The sequence below is a fragment of the Salmo trutta genome, chromosome 30 (genome assembly GCF_901001165.1).
Source record: "Salmo trutta chromosome 30, fSalTru1.1, whole genome shotgun sequence".
Taxonomy (NCBI): Eukaryota; Metazoa; Chordata; class Actinopteri; order Salmoniformes; family Salmonidae; genus Salmo; species Salmo trutta.
The window spans coordinates 9,526,262-9,551,947 of NC_042986.1; the positions used below are offsets into that span (position 1 = coordinate 9,526,262).

Consider the following 25,686-nt stretch of genomic DNA (forward strand, 5'->3'; position numbering starts at 1 on the left):
CTATTCAATTTCATCTTTTAACTTTTGGTGATTGTTTTTTGTAACTAGGTCTAATATATATATATATATATATATTTATATTTATATATCCTGAAACGATCTGCTCACATCAACACTGGTGGAATTTAAAAACATAACACTGAGTAGCCTATAGGCCTTTATACAGTAAAACATATCAAATTAACTATATACTGTGTTACTAGAATATACATAAAATGCGTAAAATGCTCTAGAAAAACAAATAATTGAAGTAAAACACACTTTGGCATACTCAAATTGGTTAACCTTTTAAATAGATTTTAGTCAAGCAAATGTTATTATGCAACTGCTGGTGCCACAACAGCTACAGTGATTTGACAGAGGCCTGTAGGTTGGTCTAAGGCAAATAGTCTAAAGTTTGACCTTTTATGAAAATCAGTTTGCCAAACAAACGTAGGCCTAACCGAGAGCGGTGCTGATATATTCCATGCGTCCATTGGTTTATTCCTGAATCTATTGACGAATACCTAGAAGTGGCTTTCCAAGTGGCATCGAGCGAGTTCCGAAGAAATAATCATATTTATCGAACTATTTGCGCTGTCTTTTTTTAATGTTAGCCTGTCTTAACAATGATTTTTTTTAAACTAGATTTCATTTCGGTTACCCAAGTAACTGATTGTAAAATATTTATCTACCCCTTTGTTCAGTCCTCCCATGGCTGTCTTTACACAAAGCTCTCCGCTAGAGAGCGCCCTTGCACCGTCTAAAAGCCCCTTTGCTTACCAACTTGACCACGCTGACGTCACCCCAGCCTGGCGCCTCAAGGCCACTTCCACACCGCTATTGGTCTGAAAATCACATGACATGGAGCTCCAAGAATCCATAATTATGTTGCTGATATTTTTGGCCCCCAAAATATGTCAGCTTCCAACTGTCCTTATTCTCCTCCAGAAAACCTTTACTACAGGAACAGAAACTGGAAAAAAAACAACAATACAAATAATGTCATGCCAGGATAACATGGCTGCCGGTCATTTCCTGGTAGATTCTTTGATGGGAGGATCATCTTCCTATAGAGGCGAAGGCTACTCCAACAGCAACCCTGGAATGTACATCCACCCGGCTGAATCTGAGTATGGATGCTCAATGATGAGACATTTTGGAGTAGTTGGATCGTCCCTCTCCAAAAAAGACGAGGTTCCTCTGAGCAGCCACCCTCTCGGCTCCTACCAAGATGCGCCTTACCTGTCATCCCAACTGGGCACATGGACCTCGGCTTCCAAAACGAACAGGGACGAGCAACCTGTTGCCCAATCCAGTTTACAACCATGTTCGTTTCCAACCGATAACGTCAAAGAGGAGGCGTTCTGTTGTCTGTATCAGGGTGACAGTAGCAGGAGGGCTAATAAGGAGACTACAGAGTCGGCTACTTACATCCGGCTTGGGAACAATAGTAGCAGCCAGACCGACCAAACCGCTGTCTCGGCGGCGTCCGAATGTTATGGAGGAGAGAAACAGGTATACCCCAGAGTGAGCAGGGGACAGCGAGAAGAGCAGGTCGGGACAGGCTTTGCTTCTTTGGACCAGGTGACGACATCTGTTGAATCACCCAGAGAATCAACGGTTAAAATGAGCAAATCTACCCAGGAGAGAGTCAGCGAGGAAATGCGCAACGAAGAGGCAAAACAGGGAAAGAGCATGAAAGAGGAAAGTGCAAAGACTGACAGTTGTTCTGATAATTCCGACAGCGAATTGAAAGGTAACCCAAAAAGCCCCCCCCCTTCTCTCCTGTCTCTCTCTCTCTCTCTCACACACACACACACACATACTTAAAAACGTACCATAAAACAGTTGTGAGATACAATGTGGCAATTCTAAAAATGGTGTACTAAAAATGGACTCCTCTGCATGCATGAGCTAAGCTTCAGTGGGCGTTTTGATATTCTGCAATTGTGTATGCTATATCTACTGTACACTATTAGAAAGAAAGGTTCTGGATAAACAAATATATGGCACCCCTTAAGGTTCTATATAGAACCGTAATTGGTTCCATATAGAACCCTATATCGAACCCAAGCAATCTATATGGAACCAATTTTGATTCAGTGAAGAAGAACCCCTGGGGTTCTGATCAAAGCACCCTACAAAAGGGTTCTATACAGAACCTTAAGGGGTGCCATATATGAAGCAAGCAATAGAATCCTTTTTGGTTCCACCCAGAACATTTGGAGACATTCTGAACACGCATTTAATGGTGTAGCCTAGCTGGGATTACTGTGGCGTCGGCATTTCTCACCTTTCTATTAATGTGAGAATGTGAGATGAGCCATTATCATGGAAATAAACACGTTCACACACACTCATAACGCATAACGCGCGTGCAGATCAAACAGATTGACCAGACAAACACACACACACACACACACACACAGACACTACATAGGACATTTCAAATGTATAAAGAAGGCCTAACCGTTTGCAACATCTTCATTTGACTCACCTAAACGGTGTAATTATATACGTTAGGCTATATCATACGTTACATCAAGCAGAATACAGATTAGGCTATACATCACGTCTTAATGTCGATAATGCCAGTGTTCTGGTAAAACAGTGTACGATAGACGCAGTCTGAAATAGCGTCCACCGGAACTGTCTTTCCTTGAATATTAAACTATTATATCTCGTTTTATTTACATTAAAAAAAATACATTTTCTTATACTAACAATGGGGTTTAGCTAGCTTAAACGTCCTGCTAGTTATTATACTCCCGTTAGATTTTTCTTGTAATAGAGGATAACGGGTGGATAACCCACCGTTTTTCCCCCGGGCAATGTTGTGTGTGTAACCGATGTGAAATGGCTAGTGAAATGGCTAGTGAAATGGCTATCCAAAATGATTAAAAGGAAAGGTAAAGGGTGAATACATATATTATTAACGAATCATCAACGTGATATTGTTGTGAATATTATTATTGTTATTATTATTAATACTACTAATAATACATTGCTTGGTTACGTTGTGTATTTGTATTAGCTATGGAATTCAGTTTAGTGGAGTTCAAGTTTGCCAAAAAATTGATTTCTATTTGGGCCAGCGTGCATGAAAGATAGGTTTTATTTATGCTGCTGCAAAATGTTAAACTATCCCTCGTTTGTCTTATAAAACCGTTAGTCAGTCCAGTCTTGGCTACATATTTTGGGGTAGAGCTATATTTGTATGCGTCACACAAAATACTACTTTCAACCGCCACAATGTAGCCGCCTAACATTTCATATTTGGCCAACCTTTGGGAAGAAAATAAAACCACCGAAAATCGAGAGATGACACTATTATATTCTGCTCAATGTTGAATTCATCAATCGTTTCAAAATGTTGGGAAATATTTACGCCTAAGAAAATTGAAGCTGGGACCTAACCATGCATGTTATCCGTGTACCCTTGAATATACGTAATCAAGTACGGGCTATGCAGCTATTTCCAATCTCTCTCCAGTTTCCATGTAGGGTAGCCTCAAACCACGATAAGGCTATAATGGCTGTGTTTGGTGCTATAGGACTGTAATACAAGTGGGTCGGATGTAGAATTGCTGCCAAACGAATAGGCCTATACACTATGTTTCATCATTCATCAACTCTTTTTTTTGTTGCATCTTCGTTCAAAGCGTTCGAAGAAAGTCGACAAAAATAGATGATTTTTGAACCCATGTATTTATAGAGCGCGTGGACATTTGATTCAAGATCAGGAACTTGAATGTCCAGACATTGCGGTGCGGCAGTGCAGACCTGACGCAGACCAATTGCAACGCAAAAGGCCTGATATAGACTGCCTTGAACATGGAAGTAGTCCTTCAGTATGCTCACCTTTTCCATGTTTTATGTCTACAGATGATTTTACACTGGAAAATGCTCCAGGAAACTGGTTAAAAGCCAAAAGTGGACGGAAGAAGAGATGCCCGTACACAAAGCATCAGACGCTCGAGCTGGAAAAGGAATTCTTGTATAACATGTACCTGTCTCGCGAGCGCCGCCTGGAGATCAGTAAGAGTATCGATCTGACCGATAGACAGGTCAAGATCTGGTTCCAGAACCGAAGGATGAAACTCAAGAAACTCAATAAGGAATGTCGTGGCCGGGATCATATGGCAGTCCACAACTTCACTTAAAATGATATGATCTATAAAACCATTCCATATACACCCAAACACACACACACACACACACACACACACACACACACACACATACACACACACACGGAGTGTGCCTTCATACAAGGACAATACTTCAACGATGCCCAAGAGTACATTACTTTATCAAGGAGGGACTTGGTTTCGGGTCAACACATGCACATTGAATAGAGGTGCCGTTGCCCTGCCATATGAAGCAACATAGAACTGCTGGAACTGCTGGAACGAAAACAGACTTTGTTTGTTTTGGAATGTTCCCTCATTCCGTTGCTTCATCTTGTTGTCTTTAGTTGAGTTGTTTTTGCTATGTAGGCTATGATAGGCTATCCGCACTGTTTGCATGCACATTGTTGCTTGCGTCATATAAGACCCATTGACGATTCCTAAAGGAAAACCTGTCCGATAGAATAAAGGAGGGGATTTGAAATGAAATCTATAACATATAGCTTGTCCTTCCCCTTATTATCATGTTAGCACTCCGAGAAAGGAAAAGACAGAGGGAAAGAGAGAGAGAGAGAGAGGCTGCAGATGAGAGTGAGAAGATCATGGCCGTTTTAATAGAAGAGATTGGTTTAAATATTATCCAGGTGACCACAGTAAGTCAAGGTCATAAAATGATTATGTCAGGACCGTCTCGTGGTAGAAGCATGAGCTCGGGGTGGATTTTATGATCTGCAAATATAATGTGCTAGCTGGCTGCTGCAGTAAAGATGCATCGTTTAAACGCGTGTGGAGGAGAGGGCTAGGCTAGTCTACACAGTGGAGAGTGTCTGCTATGTACTGGATTCACCGACGCGCTCGACGGGCTCCCTCTGCTATGTAGCCTGCCGCCTACTTATTTGACAATACAAGGACTGTTATCTCGTCAAGAAACGAAAGGGATCGATGATAAACAACAATAACAGAAACATCAAGGACAGCGTGAATAAATAAGGACCACCACGACAGAGTGTCTCCGGGGAAATTCAAGGTAGGACACAAATAGGTACGTATTATTAACTCAGCTGTGATTTTGAGATGTCACGCCTGTCTGCGGGTTGGTCTGCCAGTGGAGCTTGTTTGACAGCGCTCTCGGGCATGCGAGATGGGATGGGGTTGTCTTGATTAAACCCATTGATTTGACGTTCTTCTTTTGGTAACATTTCGAGCATTTTGAACCAGACATTGGTTTTGTTATTGCTGTGTTGATATCGATGATGTATACTATGTCTAAATAGTTTCCCCTTTATTATTTGGCCATTTTCAGACACCGTTTGTTATTATTTTGCGGTTTAACAGTAAGTTATTTCAATGTCCTAATTTGCTGTTGATTCTCAATGTTGTACACAATTAGCCTATTTAGGATAACAGTGACAATAATATAATACATTCGGATGAACGGTTCCTATTTGTTTCATTATGCTGGTAATATAGCGATGTTATGGTTGACAGACAATAAAATCCTTACCTGGCTTTGAGTGTTTTGCTGTTTGTTTGTCTCCCTTCCCGATGGAACACCCCATCTTGCGCAGCTGAAGCGTGGTTTAGGTAGTTTCATGTTGTTGGGATTCGCTTCCTGGCTCCGCAACAAGAAACTGCCTTGATTACGTCAGTTCGTCTTCATCAAGGGCGACACTTTCCGTTCAATTGCACCCTAGACTCTGACTGAAGTCCTCGCAAATGGCATTGTAAATGAACTGGAGCTGTAATAGCCGGGACGGAGACTTTTTCTCTCCGGCTCTCATGTTTGTGACGGGCTGTAAAACGTACTTTAGATTCTCATAGAGAGAATGGGTTGTAAACAACATGGGGTAGACGTTAGACCTCTTTCGTTGCCTTTTCATTTTCTTACTGGTTTCTTCTTAGGTTTCCCTGATGATGGTTTTGTTTGGGTTTCATTTTTTCCCATCATAATATGATGAGCATATCCTTTACATATGAAGAGTGAATCGAGCTGTAGGCCAGTTATAACAACATTGTCACATATTAATTGAATGTATATCCCCTCAAATGTGTACAATGTTATTGGCCTTATAGTCGATATAAAATGTGGAAATAATGTATTTTGTCGTCATGTAGGCTATTCAACCCTCTTCTGTATAGAAGTTGAACACAGACCAGTATTTCTCGGATTGTGGCACGTGTGCGATTGGGCTCACTGAACGGACCTTTGAATATCCCTCTAGTTTTGCTGACCTATAATGCATTTGCAACCTCTTCGGACCAAGGGGAAATGACTCCATCGTCAAATTATATTTCAGGTGGCACTTTTGATTGTTTCCGTTTCCGTAACTTTCTCAAATTATAACTATCTGATCCACGAAACTAGGTCAACCTCGGTCCACATGACCCAAATGACAAGACGTGGCCGAGGAAAATCTTATAATATTTATAATACACGACACAATTCTTTCACGTTTGGTCAACAACGTTTTTTAATATGGCACAGTCAAAGTCCCCTCTCTTCCATTGGAGAGCATGTGTTTATATTTACTCGCCATTTTGCCCTGTTGTTATATCAACCCCCTCCTCACAACACTCAGTGCATCGAACAGAGACAGTCTGGAATCCAAAGTCATTTTCATTCAGTTCAGTGAATAGATGTCTCGCTCTGGAATGCACCACTGACAAATAATTTACAGCACTCGAATTGACACCCAGAGGAAACACTCATTGCTTGCACGCTGAGACTGTGCGAATTCGTACTAGTGCACAATTACGCACAGCAATTACGCACGAACACGTAACCAGGTATTTTTAATAAAGGTTCACATTACTTGGATGATTTTGCCTCTTTTGTAGACAGGTTATTATTTATTGTGTTATCTAATAGCAATTGTCATTGCAAATTGTATGTTGTCATAAAGTGAAGAATTGCATTTGAACAACGGCATTTGACCATCATAAAACAGGTGAAGAATAAAAGAAGCTAATGGCTAAACAATTGGATGAATTTGTCACTATAACGCAAGACTTCACAGTCCAGTATCTGTATGTCTGCAGTGTAACTGAGCGGCTTTATTATCTTCATAAAGACGAACTCATTGTCACCACCATCCGGGTGTTTAAGTATATGTATAATGCAGGCTAATATAAATAAGGCTGGTTCATCATGAAACTGTGTCGCGAGACCGCGCGTAGACTAGACCCATGTTCCATCCCTGGCTAGCGCTGATAGCTGTGTCATGGTGAAACAGAATGTGTGCACAATTACTGCTGTAACAGGCCTTCCCGGAGGTATCTGATACCGGATGCGAGCATTTGCAGAGGGCCTATATTATGACACAAAAAAATCAAATCAAATGTTATTGGTCGAGTCCACATATTTTACAGATATTATCCCAGGTGCAGCAAAAGGATAGTTTCTAGCTCCAACAGCGCAGTAATACATAACAATAGAAAACAACACACACACACACAAATGCCCTCAAAATGTAAAGAAAGAAATTAAGAAATATCAGAACGAGCAATGTCAGAGTGCGGAATATATATAGATACACTATATGAATAGAAAAGGTGTGTACAGCAGTAGTTATATAAGATGAGCCTTGACTAGAATACAGGATATACATGTGAAGTGGGTAAAACAGTATATCAACATAAATGGTGCAGCACAGTTGCAAGTATACTAGTCTTTGCGAGTGTGTGTCCGTGCATATCCTATAAGTTGTGCCATTGGCAGTTATTCATTTTCTGAATTGTCGTAAAGCATCAGCGTTATGAGGAGTTAATACACTATATAGGCACTCTAGGTCTTCAATTAGGCCTACGCTGTAACGAAAACGCTAATTTGTATTATCAACAGTAAATATATATATATATATATATATATATTTACTGTAGCATACTATAAATGACGGTGCATTGTGGGAAAATTGCTGTATTTCATTTGGTACTGTAATTCTAGCCCACATAATACAGGACCATACCATATCGTTGCAGCGCAAAAAACTTTTTGACCACTAGTTGGTGCATGGTGTTGTTGTTTCTGGATCATTAACATATTTTGAGGCGTGCCTTGTAAGACGCTAGCTATATTTGTTAAAACCCCTGAGTGAGAATGCGGTATCAATTACAACTCCTATGTGGTTGTAGTGTCCCATTATTTTAAATGTATAGGGGACAGATTAGAGAGGCAGCTAGTGTTAAACCTTAAATGGTCAGCCAACCTGCTTACACCAATCCATTGTAATTACAGTAAAATACTGTGAATTTCAATTCATTTCATCCATTCATTCATTTATTCATTCAGATTATGGAAGTATTTACTTTTTTAAGGTATAATACATTACATTATAGGGTATTGTACTGTGTGTCATTACACAGTACTTGATTTGATACCGTATTTATATTACAGTAGGTGTACTGTAATATTAAATATATAATTTAGAGCCACCAAGCTGCCTGTAAATTACGTTCACATTCATGGTAACCCCTCTACAGGCATGGCAGTGTCAAAAGAGGTGTTTCATTTGAATATGCATGAATCGAAACCCCTTCCATAAACTACAAGCAGGCACATTTGATTACTTCAGAAAAATGATATTCATAATATATCGAACATCACAAAAATCTATAATAATGAACTCCACAATGCTTGTCTTTAAAATGCATTTAAAAAGAAGCTATCTAGACCCATAAGCAACCAGTAGCCTATACATACCTCTCTTCAGAATGTATTAGTTTGTTCTTTTTGTATTTTTTTTGTTGCATTTAGTCTATTTTTATGTGATCTGACACAGAGAGGGAAATTTGCCCAACGAAGCACTTGGCTGTTCTACAAGTGGTCTGGGTTTCTCGTTAATTAATGATTGAAGTGCTGCGCTGTAACGCTTTATAAACCTTTAGTCATATAAACGGTTTCAGTAAAAGCTCTTAAACTAACTACGAATCATATGATGGACTTAACGAGCATAGTGCTACGAAGCTTTTGGGGAGCTCATAGGCCTACCTCATCCTTAATTTGCCTACATTCGCTGTTGCCTGAACCATATAGAGAGCTACCTACTAGCGATTTCTTTTTTGTAAGGATTTGTGTTTCTGTTATTTAGCAGAATACCAATATATTGTTCCCTGAATAGTTTCCAAATATGCACCTTGGTGATTAAACATTAAGGTTTGAGGATAAGATTTTAACCTGGACTGTATAGGCTAATTAATTTGACGATTCAAATTAGGATTGGACTGTACAACAGAAAAAATATCCCTTGTTTAAATATGCATCATATATCAAAACAAGTATTTACTTGAAGATCCTTCATGTAGGAGTGCACCTAAATACACTGATCACTAGTTTGTATATTTGCATAATTCGTTCTGGAATAATGTTAATTGTTATGCGAGGTGAGTGCAACTTTAAGTTAAAACGTCCGTCTATCTAGAATTGACATGTTGAATGTAAATATTATGATTTAATATTAAAATACTAGCTTGCACGTTTACTATTCTCCGGATTTGTATATTATTTTAACTCCACACATTTGCACCATAATTTCCAACAATGACCTTGAGCCATATAATCTTACATACGATGTTTAAAAATGGACGAATTATTTAGGAGTATATCGAATTCGATTTCAAATTAAAACATGCTTCTGCTACGTATGGCTTCGGATTATTTTGATAAACATTCATACATCAGTACTCAATGTTAGGCCTACAGCGAGTCTTCCACTAACATTGCTGAAATCTACTTTTTTTGTTGCTATTTCCCTTGGTATTTATTTGAAACTATATCATGAAGTTTATTATGTAGTATAGCTAGTATGTTTTTGGCATACTAGCCTATGTTTTGGACATACATGTTTAAACATTACCTTCGGACAAGATATTGATTGTCTGAAACAAGCATGTGGGGAAAAAATCTGCATTTCCAATAACCAGCTCTTGTAGCCTTTCTGAATGAAGAATTGAATCTCACTGCTAACAATATATTGCAGTCTGACCCCTCGACTGAGAGGAGAGAATCTTCGGACGCCATTGTTGTCTAAAGTGACAGTCTGCGTCCTTTCATCTCCTGCAGCCTTCTCCTTATAACCATGTTTGGTCAGTGAATTCCTCTGCCATTGCTCTAGCGAGACAAATATCAAACCAGCAGTTGACAATCAGTGTGTAAATGCACCATTTTAGAGCATTTCCTTATATTGCATCCCAATACTGAGAGACATTATAAAAACGACTGGAATTTGATCGAATAACGTTGTTAGAGACATTTGACGTCTAACCCCACCCTAAAGTAGGATAGACATGACATTTTCAGAAAATGCGTCAAATCAGTTAGACTCTCTTGTGATTGTCGTCCGTGCACAGGTTGAATTAAACGTTTTAGCAAACCTAATAACCAGATCAAATGATAATCAAACGAATGAGTGACAATGATCAAGGTTCATGGTGAAGGGCGGAAGAGTGCATTTGGGTTGCACAACATACTCACAATAAAAGCATTGTGGTAAAATACACAGTAGAAACGTAATCATTTGAATGGATCAACATTATAGGCTCTTTAAACAGGAGTTAGGTTAGACTATGTCAGTAGGTCTACCTAATACATAGGCTACACATGGTGTCATAACAATAGCTTTCGTGATATGGCTAACACGCCAACATACTACTGAAATGTTCCGAGGTTTGGAATCACGGTCAGGAGCAAAAACGTAAATAACCAACCACAAGTTCATATGAGAAACCAGGATACATAAATGTGATATTTCCTTTTTTATTATCAATAATCAACAGCACAATAAATAAATCCAAAGAATACAGCAGAATGATAACAAAATAGGAGTTTAAACATGCACACATTAGTCAACAATTACATAATAGTGATATTTGTCCCCTGATGTAAACATATTTGTTGTTAAATAATGCATTTCCGTTCAATCAGCAATACCAGTAGTAATATTTGTAGATGAATTTCATATCTGTGGGGTAAACAATACTAAACAAGACTCAAGCTACTCTGTCTTAGACATAAGTGCATATATTAATTACATTCATGTAATTTCTAACCAATGAAATTGTGAAGGACTAAACAATAGCCTATACCTTTTTCCTATATTTTGACCATAATAAAGGCTATACATGAGGAAGACGTTTGGTCAAAAACGCGTTGCAGTATGCCGACCTGCTGTAATAAAACATGCTGAGCTGCTCCTACCTGTGTATATGTTTGTCCATATTATTGTGAATAGTTCCCTATAGTTTCTCTGCATCATACTGGCCTGCCTTTTTGACTTTTCTGGTCACTTATAAAGTCGCCATATTGCCGCATGGGTAAAGTTACAAAGCGTGTATTACGCATTGGTTTGAAATACAGTATTACAGATAGATATATGTGTGTCTGACATTTAATGACAGATCACGTTGTCTATAATAGTTATATTTGGGATTTAATTGGTTTGATATCAAGGGAAACCCCTAGGGGTAAAATAGGCTGGTGCCCTCATTGGGTCTGAACTGTAACTGCGTATCTATGGGAAAATAGCCAACGTTCGCGAGCACAAGGTTTATCCTATTTTATTGGAGCAAAATACATTCTATTTGACTGTCTTGATATTCAGTTGCATAGTATTGATAAGAATATATGGATAACAGTTTTGATTAATCTTAACAATATTTTAAACATTAGTCATAACACAACCTTAAAACGCTTTTGCCCAACTTTGCAAGTCAAACAACGCCCTTCGTCCCCACCATCCATAGTTATCTTTTACTACACAATCACTATCATTTAAACCTGCTACAAGTTCCAGACTTATTAGGTGTTTACACTACCGTACAAGGCCATGTTTCCATTGCAGGAAGTTCAAGTAATGCAATGTAATTAGATAAAGAAATGATATGTCTAAGTTTCCGTGCCATGATTCAGTTTAACGCAAAAACGAATGACCTCCCTTGATATTTTAGGTCACCAACGCAATGACTTCCACACTACCAGCACTTAAATTACAAAACAAGACACGATCGAAGATGCCACCTTTAACTATTCAATAATAAGATTTGAGATAATAGGCTATGTCTATTTTTATTTCTGACAACAACATTGTGGATTAGCGGCCTGTCTTCAATTTGTATTGGACAATAAAAGCTCAAATGTAATATTTTGAATATGAAAGTATGTGATCTTCCCATAGCATGCACTCGCCGAACCATCGTCGTCAAATGTGCTTGTGGGGTCAATAATTGCAGCAAATCTGAATCAGCCTTATATAGAGACTTATACAGATAGGCCTGGCTGAGATGAGAAGTACACATTCTGAAATGCACATTTTGTAGGATATTGTTAGCCGCAGAATATACACAGACTTCTGCTCTATAGGCATAAATGACAACAAAAGGCTTATGCTGGGATCAGAGATCAGCTAATACCATATTAGTCTTACAAAAGAAGAACGTTTATTCGTCTTGCTTCACGCCTTCATCTCTAGCCTGATTATTCCTTGAACCAATACCTCCTCTCCTCTGCAGCATATAGTCCCCCAGTCCATGTCGTTGCTGTCCGTCCTCAACGTTCCAGTTTGATGGGACTTGTCCCACATGGACAGTGTTGCTTTTATGTTAAGATAGGAACTCGACTGCAGTTTTATTAACGACAAGTTTATGAACAATCAAATGGTCCTCGTAAAAATTTATTGAAGGACATAAAAACATGCACGGCCGGCCACTTGCCGAATATACCGCTGTAGTGTGCAAAGTTTCAAGCATCGTAGTAGTTTCAAGCATCCTCCTTATATCTAAAGCATACGAACTCAATTTTGGGAAAACATATCCCCATAATGCCAATTTGTAGTCCGTGCAAACGGTTTTCTTGTTCATATATTACATGGCCTAAATGACAAAATCGTAGACTATCCAATATTATCCACGCGGTTCATTGGAATATAAAAAAAAAGTAGAGTAACTATCTTTTCCCGATAAAAAAAGGAATACCGTTATACAATGAACAACGCAAAAGAATAAAACGCCTTATGTGTTAGAGAGTGAGTTTAATGATCTATTTTACTACTTAATTATGTCTATACGCGCATAAAACTGGACTACAGAGATTACGCACACTAGACAGAGATTGATTACATCAACAAATAGTGCCTGCGATTTCAAACCTAGCCAACCTTAGTCTGTTTTACGATATATTTGACTATTTTTACTGATATTTTATCAACGTCAGGATAGAATACTGTTGAATTGACCTCTAATGCATCCAGGGGAAAACAATATGATATGATATGAGGAATATGATTCTATAAGACAATATATTGTGTAATGCTATGATAACTCGCGCATTGATCCACTGTGCAATTTTTGTGTGGCAAAATATAATCACGTGTTGCTAAGGCAGCCAATTGCAGCTGGGGAAGCTTTGAGAAATAATTACCTGCGTTGATTGTTCTATGGGTAGATAAAAAAAAAGTACACACACTCCATATAATAATCGGATGCATGTACAAGAGAACGGAACCATCGACATGTCGACCACGGGTCCCATAAGTAATTATTATGTGGATTCCTTGATACACCATGAAAGCGATGATGTTCTTGCGGCTCGATTCTCGGCTCCTGTTTCGCACTCCACCGGCCCTCGTCCAACGTCCCTTGTACCGGAGTGTGGTGACTATCCGTCCTGCAGCTTTTCCCCGAAACCACCCGTGTTTACTACCTCTTGGGCCCCTGTTCACTCCCAGTCCTCAGTGGTTTACCACCCATACAGCCACCAACCTCATTTAGGAACGGACTCAAGGTATGTGCGGTCATGGCTAGAGCCGATCTCGGGGACTATGTCCTTCCCTGGCTACGCAGCCAACGGCAGACACTATGGGCTGAAGCCCGACGCCTTCCAGGAGCATCGAGCCGGTGACTGCCTCGCCTCCAACGGACGCAACTACACGGATTATCTCTACTGCACCTCCGCTGACATTCGAGAAAAGAACCAAACGAACATCCCTTCTCCCGAGACCGAGCTTTTGGCTTCCGGAAAGCATAAAGACGAGAAGCCAGAATTAGACCCAAGTAAGTTCAAGCCCCTTGTTTTACAACCGGGAATGGGGGAGGGGGGGGGGTGTTTGGATGAGATTCTGTCTGTGTTAATTGCATTTGGTTTAGAGCTGGTCTATATTGTCTCTTTCCCATAATATGCTCTTTCATTCATCTTTTCTTTCCTCGACTGAATCTTCTCTACTGTGGGGCTACGTTGAGGAATTATAAAGAGACAAACGCTAGTAGGATTGGGCAATAAAACGACGAGCAGGTTATAAAATGGGTCTCAAAAAACAAGTCTGATACAGCCAATGTGGACGTTGTGAATTTATAGGGACACTGAATGTAAAATGCTCGCGTCTAAAGCAAATAGGTAACCTATTTTATGTGCCAAGTACTTCAACATTGATCATAATTTTAATCTATTTTGGTGGTCACCATGGTTTATGCTAGTATTTTATGTTATGCTAGTATAAATCTCCATAAATTAAAAAAAATACACTAACTTGAATTAACTTTGAAAGATAATCTCAATGGGATATCATGTTGCTATATCAAGCGTTAAGTATATTCAGTAAAAGTGGATATTCTCAGAAAAAACACCAAAGAGAAACCATGATAAGTAACTATCATTGCAACACGGGAACAAGTGGTGTAAGCCTATGTGTTGGCTATATGTTGTCTGTTGTCATAGGCTAAACGTTTTCCAGTTCAAGCCAAATTCAGGTATAACGCCAAAACAACTTGAGGAATGTTAGCAACATATTCGAGGGACTTTCACTACTGACTTGTAAAGGCTTGAACCACAGGCCGTTTTATGGGCCTATAAAGTGAATAAGCCCATTGAGTATTTTACGACGGCATTTCTCAGAAGTCCAAGAAAGGGAAAAGCTGGAAGAGCATCACTAAATGTTGTAGATAGGCCTAAATTTGACGTTTGTTGCCAACAGCATTACATTTGCTGATACATACAACTACTTTATCTGGAGATACACTAGTTTTGTACTGGAGACCCACAGGACAAGGCTATAGTCTAGGGCCATTGTATGATTGTTGTTTCATTTGTCATTGCTTCAAGTTTATTGCTGACTGATAATGTGTTATTTGCAGATAACCCAGTGGCAAATTGGATTCACGCGCGTTCTACAAGGAAGAAGAGGTGCCCTTATTCAAAATACCAGACTCTCGAACTTGAAAAGGAGTTTTTGTTCAATATGTACCTTACCAGAGACCGTCGATACGAGGTGGCAAGAGTCCTCAACCTCACTGAGAGGCAGGTCAAAATATGGTTCCAGAACCGGCGGATGAAGATGAAGAAAATGAACAAGGAAAAAACCGACGCCAACAAAGAGCCATAATAAAGGAATGGTTACAAAAACGGCAATATACAAAAACAAGCATCAAACAACAGTAAAATAACCACTATTGCCATGGACAACAACAAAGATAAACCAAAATACATTATGCTCACTTCTTAATGTTGGATATTGGGTTGGATTTAGTTTTTGCATTAACCCCACCTTCCATGTTTGTTGCTAAATATTTTTTGTTTTATACCTTCTCCTTTCTTTGTCCAGTTTTAAACGAACCCCATTCTATGAAAATAAAACATTCTGCACTTACTTTGAAGATACATGTATGTGTTTCTTTGTATACGGGACATTTTAATTCATGATATTTTGGACAAATTAAAAACTGCCCCGAAGTAGGCCTATAAGAAAGAGAATACTTGAATAATTTTAATTTCTTCACTCCATAATGTATGATGTCCCTGTGAATGTTTCTTGCTATGGGTGTACTAGCACATTTTATACAGAAAGAGGAACATTTGCCGTCTTAACAAAATGTCTGTCTTGCGTCTATGTGGTAACGTAACCGTTTGGTCTACCTATTTGTGCATTTCATATTCAGTTGATTGTATAGGCACGTTTCATTCATTACATATGTGTAGATATAGGCCAACTCAAATATAAACATTGTCACGAGGCTCTTGTGTTTTCCGTGTTTCTTTTCAGACATGTCTCCAAGTAAAACAAACGTAACTATGCATGCGATCTTACTACCAATTTAGACCCATATGTAGAACAACATATTGGAACTTAAAACGCACATTTGTGGCGCGTCAAATAGCCAATGCATCGACTAATGATGTCAACACAAAGGCAACACAAACCGTATTTGTGTTAATCATGAGAGAAATACCTGTCAGAAATGAACCAGCCCAATTTCCCTGCACGTTGGGTGGAATATTGGAAGCAGATGGAACGTTTCCTAATCATCTTTCTAGTATTTGCAAGCAAATCAGAATCTTTAGACTACCACTCTTTAGAGTGTGGGTTCTTTATTCTCTCTCGAATAGATTGATGTAAGTTCGCCGACACGTCAATGTTGTTACTAAATATGACTTCACAAAACGTTTGTTTTATATTGTGTTGTTTAGATACAAATGATATTTGAACGCATCAATTTAAGGTTACCACTTGGTATGCACAGGCCACCACATCTGTCCACAAAGTACCACAGCGACTTCGCATTGCACTGCGTAAACATCAAAGACACAGCCTATAAATCAAAATGTAGTAGTAAAATGTGTTATAGAACAAATAGGAAACAGTCATTACTCATATTTTGGAAAAGAAATAGACATTTATTTCGTGACAAAAACCGCAGAAGACAACTTAATATAAAAAATTGGCCAATGTGCCTGTGTCGTCACTGTCCTAGCCATATGTGTCACGTGTAATCGTTTATTTTCCTAAGCAAAAATACTAGCAGCTGCTTATGAAGATATTATTATATTTTTAACCTTTAACCATGTTTTGAGGCTCATTTGCGTGTGCGTGAAGCTAAGGAAAAAGTAGTTAGGCTAGCAGGAATTCTGAATAAATCTTGTAGCAAACGCTATAGGCATAGTTTAAACCAACTTCCTCATTAGCGAGAGAGTAATTATAATTAATGAATTGTAAGAAACATATTTCGATCCATTAAGTCTTGTTTGAAAGGTAACGAAATTAAAGTTTCCTAATGTAAAAATAAATTCACGTCTGGCATTTGTTTCCTGGGTTATTGGCCTAAATTGCCTTTTTGTGATGTTGAACAATATGGACAGGATGTTGTAATTTCAAAGCCCAATCCAGTGTATTTCCGCACAGGACAAAAACGCTGAGTTTACAGCCCAGTTGGAGCTCGGTTGTTTGTCTCAAATGCAGACGAACAAAGCAAACCCGACTAACTGGCTAGACGTCTGGGCTAAATTACTTTATGGTTTTAATGGTGGGACGGTGGGTGATGGTGGACTCGTTCAAAGGGGACTTGCTACAGCTAGTTTGACTGTTGGGCCCACCGCAAACAAGCCTGCTGCCTTCCCCCTGGGCAGGTCTCTCTGAGCACGGGAGAGTGGGCTATATGACCGCAAGAAGACAGAAAAGCCTGTTCGTTATCTTAAAACAATCCATATGAAGAGAATGTCAAAACGTATTCTGAGTGTGTCTACTTAAAAGCAAACGCAAAAATATTGTAGGCCCTACAAGGATATAGTTTATTTGACAGATCGTAAAATACATTTTCAACACACATTTGTGCTCCTATGTTGATTATGTATACGACTGCATATATTTCTCCCTCGTGTAAGATACGTCGATTTGATGATAGCATGCGTGGTGCAGATGAATGTTGGTGATCGAACTCAACACTAGATGACACTGTTGACCGACTGTACTGCTTTGTGCTGCTGTGCAGTGGCCTTGCATGGTGCAAAAAAAACAGGGAGTAGGCTAGGCCTAATGTCTATAGGTCTACTGACGAAATAAATGCCGCTTTCGTCATTCATCACGTTTTTTAATAAAAAAGGCTTGAAAGATGTTGTGATATAATTGGCTGTCTCACTTGTGTAGGGATGGGTACAGAAGACATAGATTATGATTTCGTTGAACCTTTTTATGCGCTTGTGGGGAGCCTATTGTACGGTATTTGTAGGATGGGTCAAACCAAAAATAACCTACATTTCCCATTCACACATGTTATGACCTTTCACATTAGTAGAACATATAAGCCTGATATTTGTAGTTGACTAGAGCTGGTTTGTATACATGTTAATGAAATATCATTCATTATGCGTGGTTATAAACTATTAGCAACTCATCAAGCTTTATGAATAGGAGCTAACATTAGCCTAATCGATTAGGTTGGTTCTGCATATTTGCATCAACATTGAAGGCCAATTAACATTTGGACTAACATTTCAAAAACATAAAATTTTTCACCTTAAGCGCAATTGAAATCACTTCCTAGCCACGGTTTTTATGGCGGTTGTGTGGTCTAGTTTTTCTCTGGAGAGGCGTGGACCTTCTACCATAAACCCTGTATCAGCCACCACATACTTAAGAGAATAGCAGACATTTCCGTATAAAAACAATGTAGGCCTATCAGAAAACATCTTCAAACAAGTCAAATGAACAAACGGAGAAAGGATTTACTTCTACAATTGATTGACATATAACACTAAAGGTTTGAATAAGCATTACCCCTAATAGTGATCTAACACTAATACCAGATCCTAATAAAAACGTATGATAATAATAATATGCTAATAGTTATTATGATAATAATGTTGTTAACAGTATTTATAGGCCTACATCAGAAGCATAGTATTATAGTCTAATAGTAGCCTGTCAAAGTGCTGTTTTTTAGTCCCTTTCAGTGCTTTTGTTGTTGAAACAGCAATCAGCATATTTATAGACTGTTACGAGTCTGTAAATGTTCTCTGTGGGCCATTCATATTTTACGATGACGTGTAAAAATCGTCAGTAACACCACAAAACCAACACGAGCGCGCATTCAGGGAGAGGCCCCCATGCTACAACTAAGCTATACACAACTGAAAGAAACACCGAGCCATCGATATCTCCGCTGAAATAATGAGACATCTAATGTAGTCTAATGTAACATTTTATTAACTGAACGTGGCAGATGTACTACTTTTGCACATAGGTTAACAGGGTCAGTCGAGTGAATCGGGTATACAGGCCTCGTTTACGTTTGCTCATGCCGGGGTTTTCATGGCCTTCTACAGTTTAAGTGCGCAAGGGACTGGTAAAGCGCTTATAGTTAGTAGGCTGTATAGCTCAAGTATGATAAACTAAGCGCTAATGTTGAGCGACAAGGGTTAGACATTTGAATGGGTTTGGGATTTTGTTAAAGATGCCATTATCATTATTAGTTCCATGATCATTATTGAAGCCTTACACATGTGTAGTTATATGTGCTAGGCCTGGCCTACTCGTTTATAGTTATATAGGCCTTTATTTTTTGTTACCCTGTCATAAATAGCAGGCAGTATAGGGGGATCTCAAGCAGTGCTATTGTGTATTTATGGTAGGCTAAGCTAACAGCTAACAGCATTCCTTTTAAACCATTATTTGATATAAGGAATGGTTCTCAAACTATATACACGAGGTTACATATGAGGACTTTAAGAACAAAGCCTTTTTTAATGTATTTGTCATATAGCTTTACAGGGGTGAACTGGACCAAATATCGGCCCTAGCATGTCTATCAAACCGGCCCATTCTTTTCTCTTAAGCCCCCCACATGTCCCATTTTTTTCTACCAGGCCCCCACACTGGCCATATTATTTTCCTTGAGGCCCCCATTATTAGCCAGATAATGATAATTCTGCAAAAAAATCCAAGTTAGACAGGCCCACTGGGCAAAATATGGTCCAGCCCATCTGGCATTTGCCTGAAATGCCAGATGGCTTCTCCGCTCCAGTAGCTCTATGTGTCATAGTAATTTGACCACAAAGATAACTTGAGAGTTTTCACATGGTGATCATAGGCATCATATTGAGCTCCTTTTTCTTGTTGTAGTAGAATATATCATGGTGTATGTACACGCTGACCGCTTGGGTAAAAGATGAGTTGGGGGGGGGTTGTTGAGAGGGAGGATTAGGGTGGGGGTGGTTGGGTGGGTGGGAAGCTAAAAAAAAAAAAAAGAAGGAAAAAAAAGAGAAGCGCTTGTGACTGTGTCGGCGGAGCAAGCCAGCTATAACCTTAACACATTTCCAAAGCACACGCCATGAGCCGGATTTGAGGCTGAAAAAAGGAAAACTACTGGAGATAGTGAGAAAAACTCGATGAGAAGAGTGTTGGAGCGCGAGAGAGCTGCCTGAGACTGTCTGTCCAAACGGGCAGCGTTTCTCCATCTAGTTCCGGTTTGTCTGTGTTCTGTGTGCGACTGGGAACCTAAACAAAAGGCTGCCACAATCCAAAACGGGGATATTCTACAACGAAGAAACCTTGCCTTGTTTAATGCAAACTAAACAATGAGCTCATATTTTGTTAACCCTCTTTTCTCCAAATACAAAGGAGGCGAATCACTGGAGCCAACTTACTACGACTGCAGATTCCCACAAAGCGTTGCCCGCAGCCACACGCTGGTCTACGGACCCGGGGCAGCTGCATCGGGCTTTCAGCACCCTTCCCATCATGACTTTTTTCACCATGGGACCACGGGGATCTCCAATCCTGGATACCAACAGAACCCCTGCGCGCTGGCTTGCCATGGAGACGCAACGAAATTTTATGGATATGAAGCTCTTCCGAGGCAACCGCTTTATGGTACCCAGCAAGAGGCAAGCCTCGCGCAATACCCAGACTCTAAATCCTCTAACGGCTCTAACCCCGGAGAAGGACAAGGCCACTTAAATCAGAACTCGTCTCCTAGTATTATGTTTCCTTGGATGAGACCTCACGGTTAGAATTATTTTGTGTACTTTATTTCCCATATGTGCGAGTAACTATGTGTGTTTGTGCGCAGTGTGTGTTTGTGTGCGTGTTTGTGCGTGTGCCTGCGTGCGTAAAAGCAAAAGAAATAATAAGGAATGGAGAATGTAGCCCTTTATTTATTGCGTTTTAGTGCAGCAGAATATACAGGTCAATTGACTACATAGCCATCGCGAGTATACACTATAAACATTCGTTTTGTAATCTCATATCTTATATAAGGTAGCCTGTAATATTAACGTATAAGCTTCTAACAAACAACTATAGTTATCATGTAATAATAACCCCCCCCCCCCCAAAAAAAGTTGTCTCACTTGACAGAGGTATTGGTGATAAAGATAGTGTTTTTCTGGAGAAAATCTGTAATGACAAAAAGACAGAAATCCAGCTGAATAAAACAGTTATTTGAAGAACCTGAAGTACAACTTGTCCCCATCCCCTGCCATCCTAAATTAAATAGAAACCTACTAAACGGAGTGCCCAAACATTGTATGACCAAATTGTTACTGTAACAATAAACGATTTGTAATGCAAATATCCTACTTTGCTTCTAAACGTCACTATTCCTCATGCTATTCATCTCTTCACATGCCCTTGCCCTAAACCAAGCTAAAAAGATAATGTAGGATGTGATAGAATTGATCATTTAACACATCATGGACTATCGTTTCAAATGTTTTTAGTGTTATTTTAGAAAAATATTTTAGGCCTAAAGATACTTCCTCCGCAATCTGCATAAGAACGTGTATCTATTGTGTGTCTGTGTGTGTGCGCGTGTGTGTGGCGCGTGTGTGTGTGTGTGTGCGAGAGAGAGTGTGAAAGAGAGAGAGAGAGTGTGTGTGTGTGTGTGTGTGTGTGTGTGTGTGTGTGTGTGTGTGTGTGTGTGTGTGTGTGTGTGTGTGTGTGTGTGTGTGTGTGTGTGTGTGTGTGTGTGTGTGTGTGGTTGTGAGTGTGTGAATGTGTGTGGTTGTGTGAGTGTGTGTAGTGCAGTTACCAGTTACATAATGAAAAAGTAAACGGTACTAAACAGATAATATTTCATTTATACTATAAAATAGTAGACATATGGGAATATACTACATTTAGTTGTTTTTCCATTGATTTTAAAATATTAATGCCACCATCAAATTAACTCAGGAAAGTCCAGTCTGTGTTTTTCATTCAGATGATCAAATTGCTGTAGTCCCAGTATTAATATGTTAAAGACAATATCTAAGACATATAAGCTAACCTTGCTTACTATTTCATTTAAGCACCAGGGAGGCGGAATGGAAGGCAAACCTACAGTCGTTACCAAACTCTGGAATTGGAGAAGGAGTTTCTCTTCAATCCGTACCTGACACGCAAGCGACGGATCGAGGTGTCCCATGCCCTGAGTCTCACCGAGAGGCAGGTCAAGATATGGTTTCAAAATCGGCGAATGAAGTGGAAAAAAGAAAACAACAAAGACAAGTTTCCGGGCCAGAGAGGAGAGGCCGATGCCGAGGCTGAGGCTGAGGCTGAGGAGGAGGGCAACGAGGACGGTGAAGGGGAAGAGGGGGAAGAGAAAGAAGCGGAAGAGAAAGAGAAAGAGGAGACCAAGGAGTGATTTTATGGTCTTTTTATGGTTATATGGCAGAAAATGGGAAAAAAGAGGAACCATATAGACGATGAAAGGAGAGAAGGAGGCAGAGAGCGTCAACTTTATGGCCACTGTTTTATTAGTCAACAAGGGAAAGGGAAAAAAGATCCCACAGATATTGCTGGCATACTTATGTATGTATTTCTCCCTCTTCACGATGCGTTATATGGATGCAAATTAGTTATTTTGTAGTTTTTTACTTTTCCTTACAACATTTACATTCGGAAAAATTGCATTTAGAAAATGTAATTTATACGTGATCTCTGTATGGGTTAAGTTTAAATGCATGTTTAATGGAGTAGGCTATAGGCCACTTTAGATAAAATCCGATTTTTTTATCAAATAAATTATGTAATCTCCTAACAAAAGCATAGACAAACAAATACACAAAGGCAGACAGGGCAAGGTCCAACAAAACTTAACCAATGCCAACTAATCCTGTAAATAGAATTCAAATTCACAATGCACAAATAGTTGCCATTTAAAATCGTAATCAAAATGTAACTAAACAATATGTTTAATGTTCAATGTCATGGCAGCAGTGTGACTTCCGAGGAAATAACATTGACTTGCAGGCCCATATGTAAAACACGTTTTATTGACCGTTTCAGTTTTTTTGTATTATACTTCATTGTCATTTGTGGTGAATAGCCAAGACAAGGATATTTAGCTCTTACTTCAGATATGATTTTGGTAGGATTACCAGGGACATGCAATCGTTTTAAATCCTTAATGAAGATGCTACCTAAACCTGGGGAAATTGCAATAGAGATTTCTAAATAGAGATTTCATATGATATTGTTTTTATAGTGTTATATTAACGTTATATTATTAAGTTATGTATTATTTACCCAATATATACCTATGCTTGTTTAAGACAATTTGTGAGTCTTAGGAAGACAAAGTTAGCTCAAAGCCAAGTAACCGATTTGGCAAGATTGTACCAGGGCACTACCTACTAAAACAGAACATTGCCTTTTACTGAATTTGCATTCCATAATAACGGCACTGCTATGTTTAGACTAAAACCTATATTTCCCCCAACAACTAAAACTGCCTATAGAAAACGGACATGACTGTGTGTGATAATAATACCTGCTACAATTAGCCTACAAGGATTTTAAAAAGTAAGGAGTTTTATTTTAATGTGCTGGTGATATTAGCGTAGTTTTTTTTGCACTGAATATAACTTAATGTACGTCTTGTTATATTATTGATGTGAACAGTATGCTCGTTTGCTGGTGTTTCTCACGTGAAAGACGGAATTGTGTATCTCCGCCATTGTTGTTAACGTAAAAATACGAATAAACAAGATGGCTCACCATCGTTCCTTTTCTTTTATGGCCGTAAGAACTTGTTAACTGAATGACTGAATGACTGAGCATGTCTAGGCTACTGCTTATATGCTGTATGTCTACGCTACAGGGAGCTACCCACCATGTACATACGGTATCTATGCCCTACAAAAGCATTTTAGATAAATGACACACGATCGATTGTTAGAGTGCCGATAGCCATTAGACGTTAGATCTGATGCAACTATTGACAGTCATGGTAACATTTGACTTGAAGTTGCACTTGCAGCCTAGCATATTATTCCATCGTGTGCCTCGTCGATGACCAGAAGCTTCTCGGTGTCACAGGGCGACTGCAGAAGTTAGGCTATATGGAATGCAATAGGATACCACGCGTGACTTCTTTCACAGTGTAATGGTGGAAACGTCTGTACCCCATTAGTCACTGATATAATTACAACGTTGTTACATATAGTTACATTGTTATCACCACAGCAATTGAAATGATCAGTTACTATGCCGTTTGTGGCTACTCAATGTGACCCAAGTAGTGCGATGGTTTGATAGATTCTCAAAATGATTTAGGAATATGTCACTCATATTACAAATTGTTTTGAGAGATAGTTCTCCAGTACCATGTACAATCAGATGTGTTGTTTTAAGGTCTGTTGGAGACAGTCAACAATATCAAACAATTGTCTAATGTTATTGATATCAGTTGAAGCTGTATCAATGAGTAACTATGTCCTGTTCAAACGCAATCATACTATCTAATGACAAGTTGACATTTAATCTTTGACGTGACCTTATATAAAATACATCCATGAAATTAATTATGAGGCACAATACTAGCTTTTTTTTAGGATAAGGAGAGCCTCTCGTATGATTTATATTAATTATAGTAATGAGTAAATGGTGAAGTTGGCTTCAGGGGGGGATTATAATGGACAAAGGTATGGGCCTGTTTCCCTGCACACCCTCTCTTCCCAGCCATGTTGCAGCTGCAGCAGAACATGTCATATAGTGGTTGACCATTAGGCGGTGCAAGCCAGTAGTTTGGCCAATGATGCCTATTTGTCTACATTAATACATAACTTAAAAGAAAAGAAGAACACTTATGCTCACTGCACTTACTAAGGTTAAATATCGTCTACGGCCTCAAAGCCTTCATCAGAGCTTTCAAATAGATAAACATTAGATACATTTACACATTCCTACATACACTATGTATACAAAAGTATGTTGACACCCCCTCAAATTAGCGGATTCGACTATTTCAGCCACACATGTTGCTGACAGGTGGCTAAAATTGAGTGCACAGCCATGCAATCTCCATAGACAAACATTGGCAGTAGAATGGCCTTACGAAAGAGCTCAGTGACTTTCAACATGGCCCTGTCATAGGATGCCACCTTTCCAACAAGTCAGTTCGTCAAATTCCTGCCCTGCTAGAGCTGTCCGGGTCAACTGTAAGTGCAGTTATTGTGAAGTGGAAACGTCTAGCAGCAACAACAGCTCAGCCGCGAAGTGGTAGGCCACACAAGCTCACGGAACGGGACCACCGAGTGCTGAAACGCGTAGCTCGTAAAAATCGTCTGTTCTTGTTTGCAACACTCACTACCGAGTTCCAAACTGCCTCTGGAAGCAACGTCAGTACAAGAACTGTTCGTCAGGAGCTTCACGAAATGGGTTTCCATGGCCGAGCAGCCGCACACAAGCCTAAGATCACCATGTGCAATGCCAAGCATCGGCAGTAGTGGTGTAAAGCTCGCCACCATTAGACTCTGGAGCAGTGGAAACGTGTTCTCTGGAGTGATGAATCCAGTGGCGGTCGGTGCCGTTTAAGATGAGGGAGGACAATTTTTCTT

General features: G+C 39.4%; 4 protein-coding genes across 5 annotated transcripts in view; all 4 read left to right on the forward strand.

Moving 5' to 3' along the window:
* The first annotated feature begins 468 nt into the window (after positions 1 to 468).
* LOC115167872 (homeobox protein Hox-C10a) lies at positions 469 to 5,621 on the forward strand. Its single transcript, XM_029722582.1, has 2 exons — positions 469 to 1,738; positions 3,868 to 5,621. Exons 1-2 carry the CDS (start codon positions 844 to 846, stop codon positions 4,143 to 4,145), a joined length of 1,173 nt encoding a protein of 390 aa, XP_029578442.1. The 5' UTR covers positions 469 to 843; the 3' UTR covers positions 4,146 to 5,621.
* The window catches only part of LOC115167877 (homeobox protein Hox-C6a-like), a 41,644-nt gene continuing 21,029 nt past the window's right edge, over positions 5,072 to 25,686 (forward strand). Inside the window, exon 1 of the mRNA XM_029722589.1 lies at positions 5,072 to 5,154. The gene's annotated coding sequence lies outside the window, so the exon portion shown is untranslated. The remainder of the gene's footprint in view (positions 5,155 to 25,686) is intronic.
* LOC115167873 (homeobox protein Hox-C9a-like) lies at positions 11,322 to 16,107 on the forward strand. The gene is made up of 2 exons (XM_029722584.1): positions 11,322 to 14,153; positions 15,231 to 16,107. Exons 1-2 carry the CDS (start codon positions 13,583 to 13,585, stop codon positions 15,476 to 15,478), a joined length of 819 nt encoding a protein of 272 aa, XP_029578444.1. The 5' UTR covers positions 11,322 to 13,582; the 3' UTR covers positions 15,479 to 16,107.
* Positions 20,080 to 23,848, forward strand: LOC115167875 (homeobox protein Hox-C8a). 2 transcript variants are annotated; one of them, XM_029722586.1, is made up of 2 exons: positions 20,080 to 20,872; positions 22,156 to 23,848. In XM_029722586.1, exons 1-2 carry the CDS (start codon positions 20,443 to 20,445, stop codon positions 22,488 to 22,490), a joined length of 765 nt encoding a protein of 254 aa, XP_029578446.1. In that variant the 5' UTR covers positions 20,080 to 20,442; the 3' UTR covers positions 22,491 to 23,848. The 2 variants fall into 2 exon arrangements, with proteins under 2 accessions (XP_029578446.1, XP_029578447.1); XM_029722587.1 differs by having other exon boundaries at positions 22,162 to 23,848.

Coding starts and splice junctions, on each gene's coding strand:
- LOC115167872 (XM_029722582.1), top strand. CDS start 844: ATGGAGCTCCAAGAATCCATAATTATGTTGCTGATATTTTTGGCCCCC. Junction 1,739..3,867: donor TTCCGACAGCGAATTGAAAG/GTAACCCAAAAA, acceptor TTATGTCTACAG/ATGATTTTACACTGGAAAAT.
- LOC115167875 (XM_029722586.1), top strand. CDS start 20,443: ATGAGCTCATATTTTGTTAACCCTCTTTTCTCCAAATACAAAGGAGGC. Junction 20,873..22,155: donor TCCTTGGATGAGACCTCACG/GTTAGAATTATT, acceptor ATTTCATTTAAG/CACCAGGGAGGCGGAATGGA.
- LOC115167873 (XM_029722584.1), top strand. CDS start 13,583: ATGCATGTACAAGAGAACGGAACCATCGACATGTCGACCACGGGTCCC. Junction 14,154..15,230: donor GAAGCCAGAATTAGACCCAA/GTAAGTTCAAGC, acceptor TGTTATTTGCAG/ATAACCCAGTGGCAAATTGG.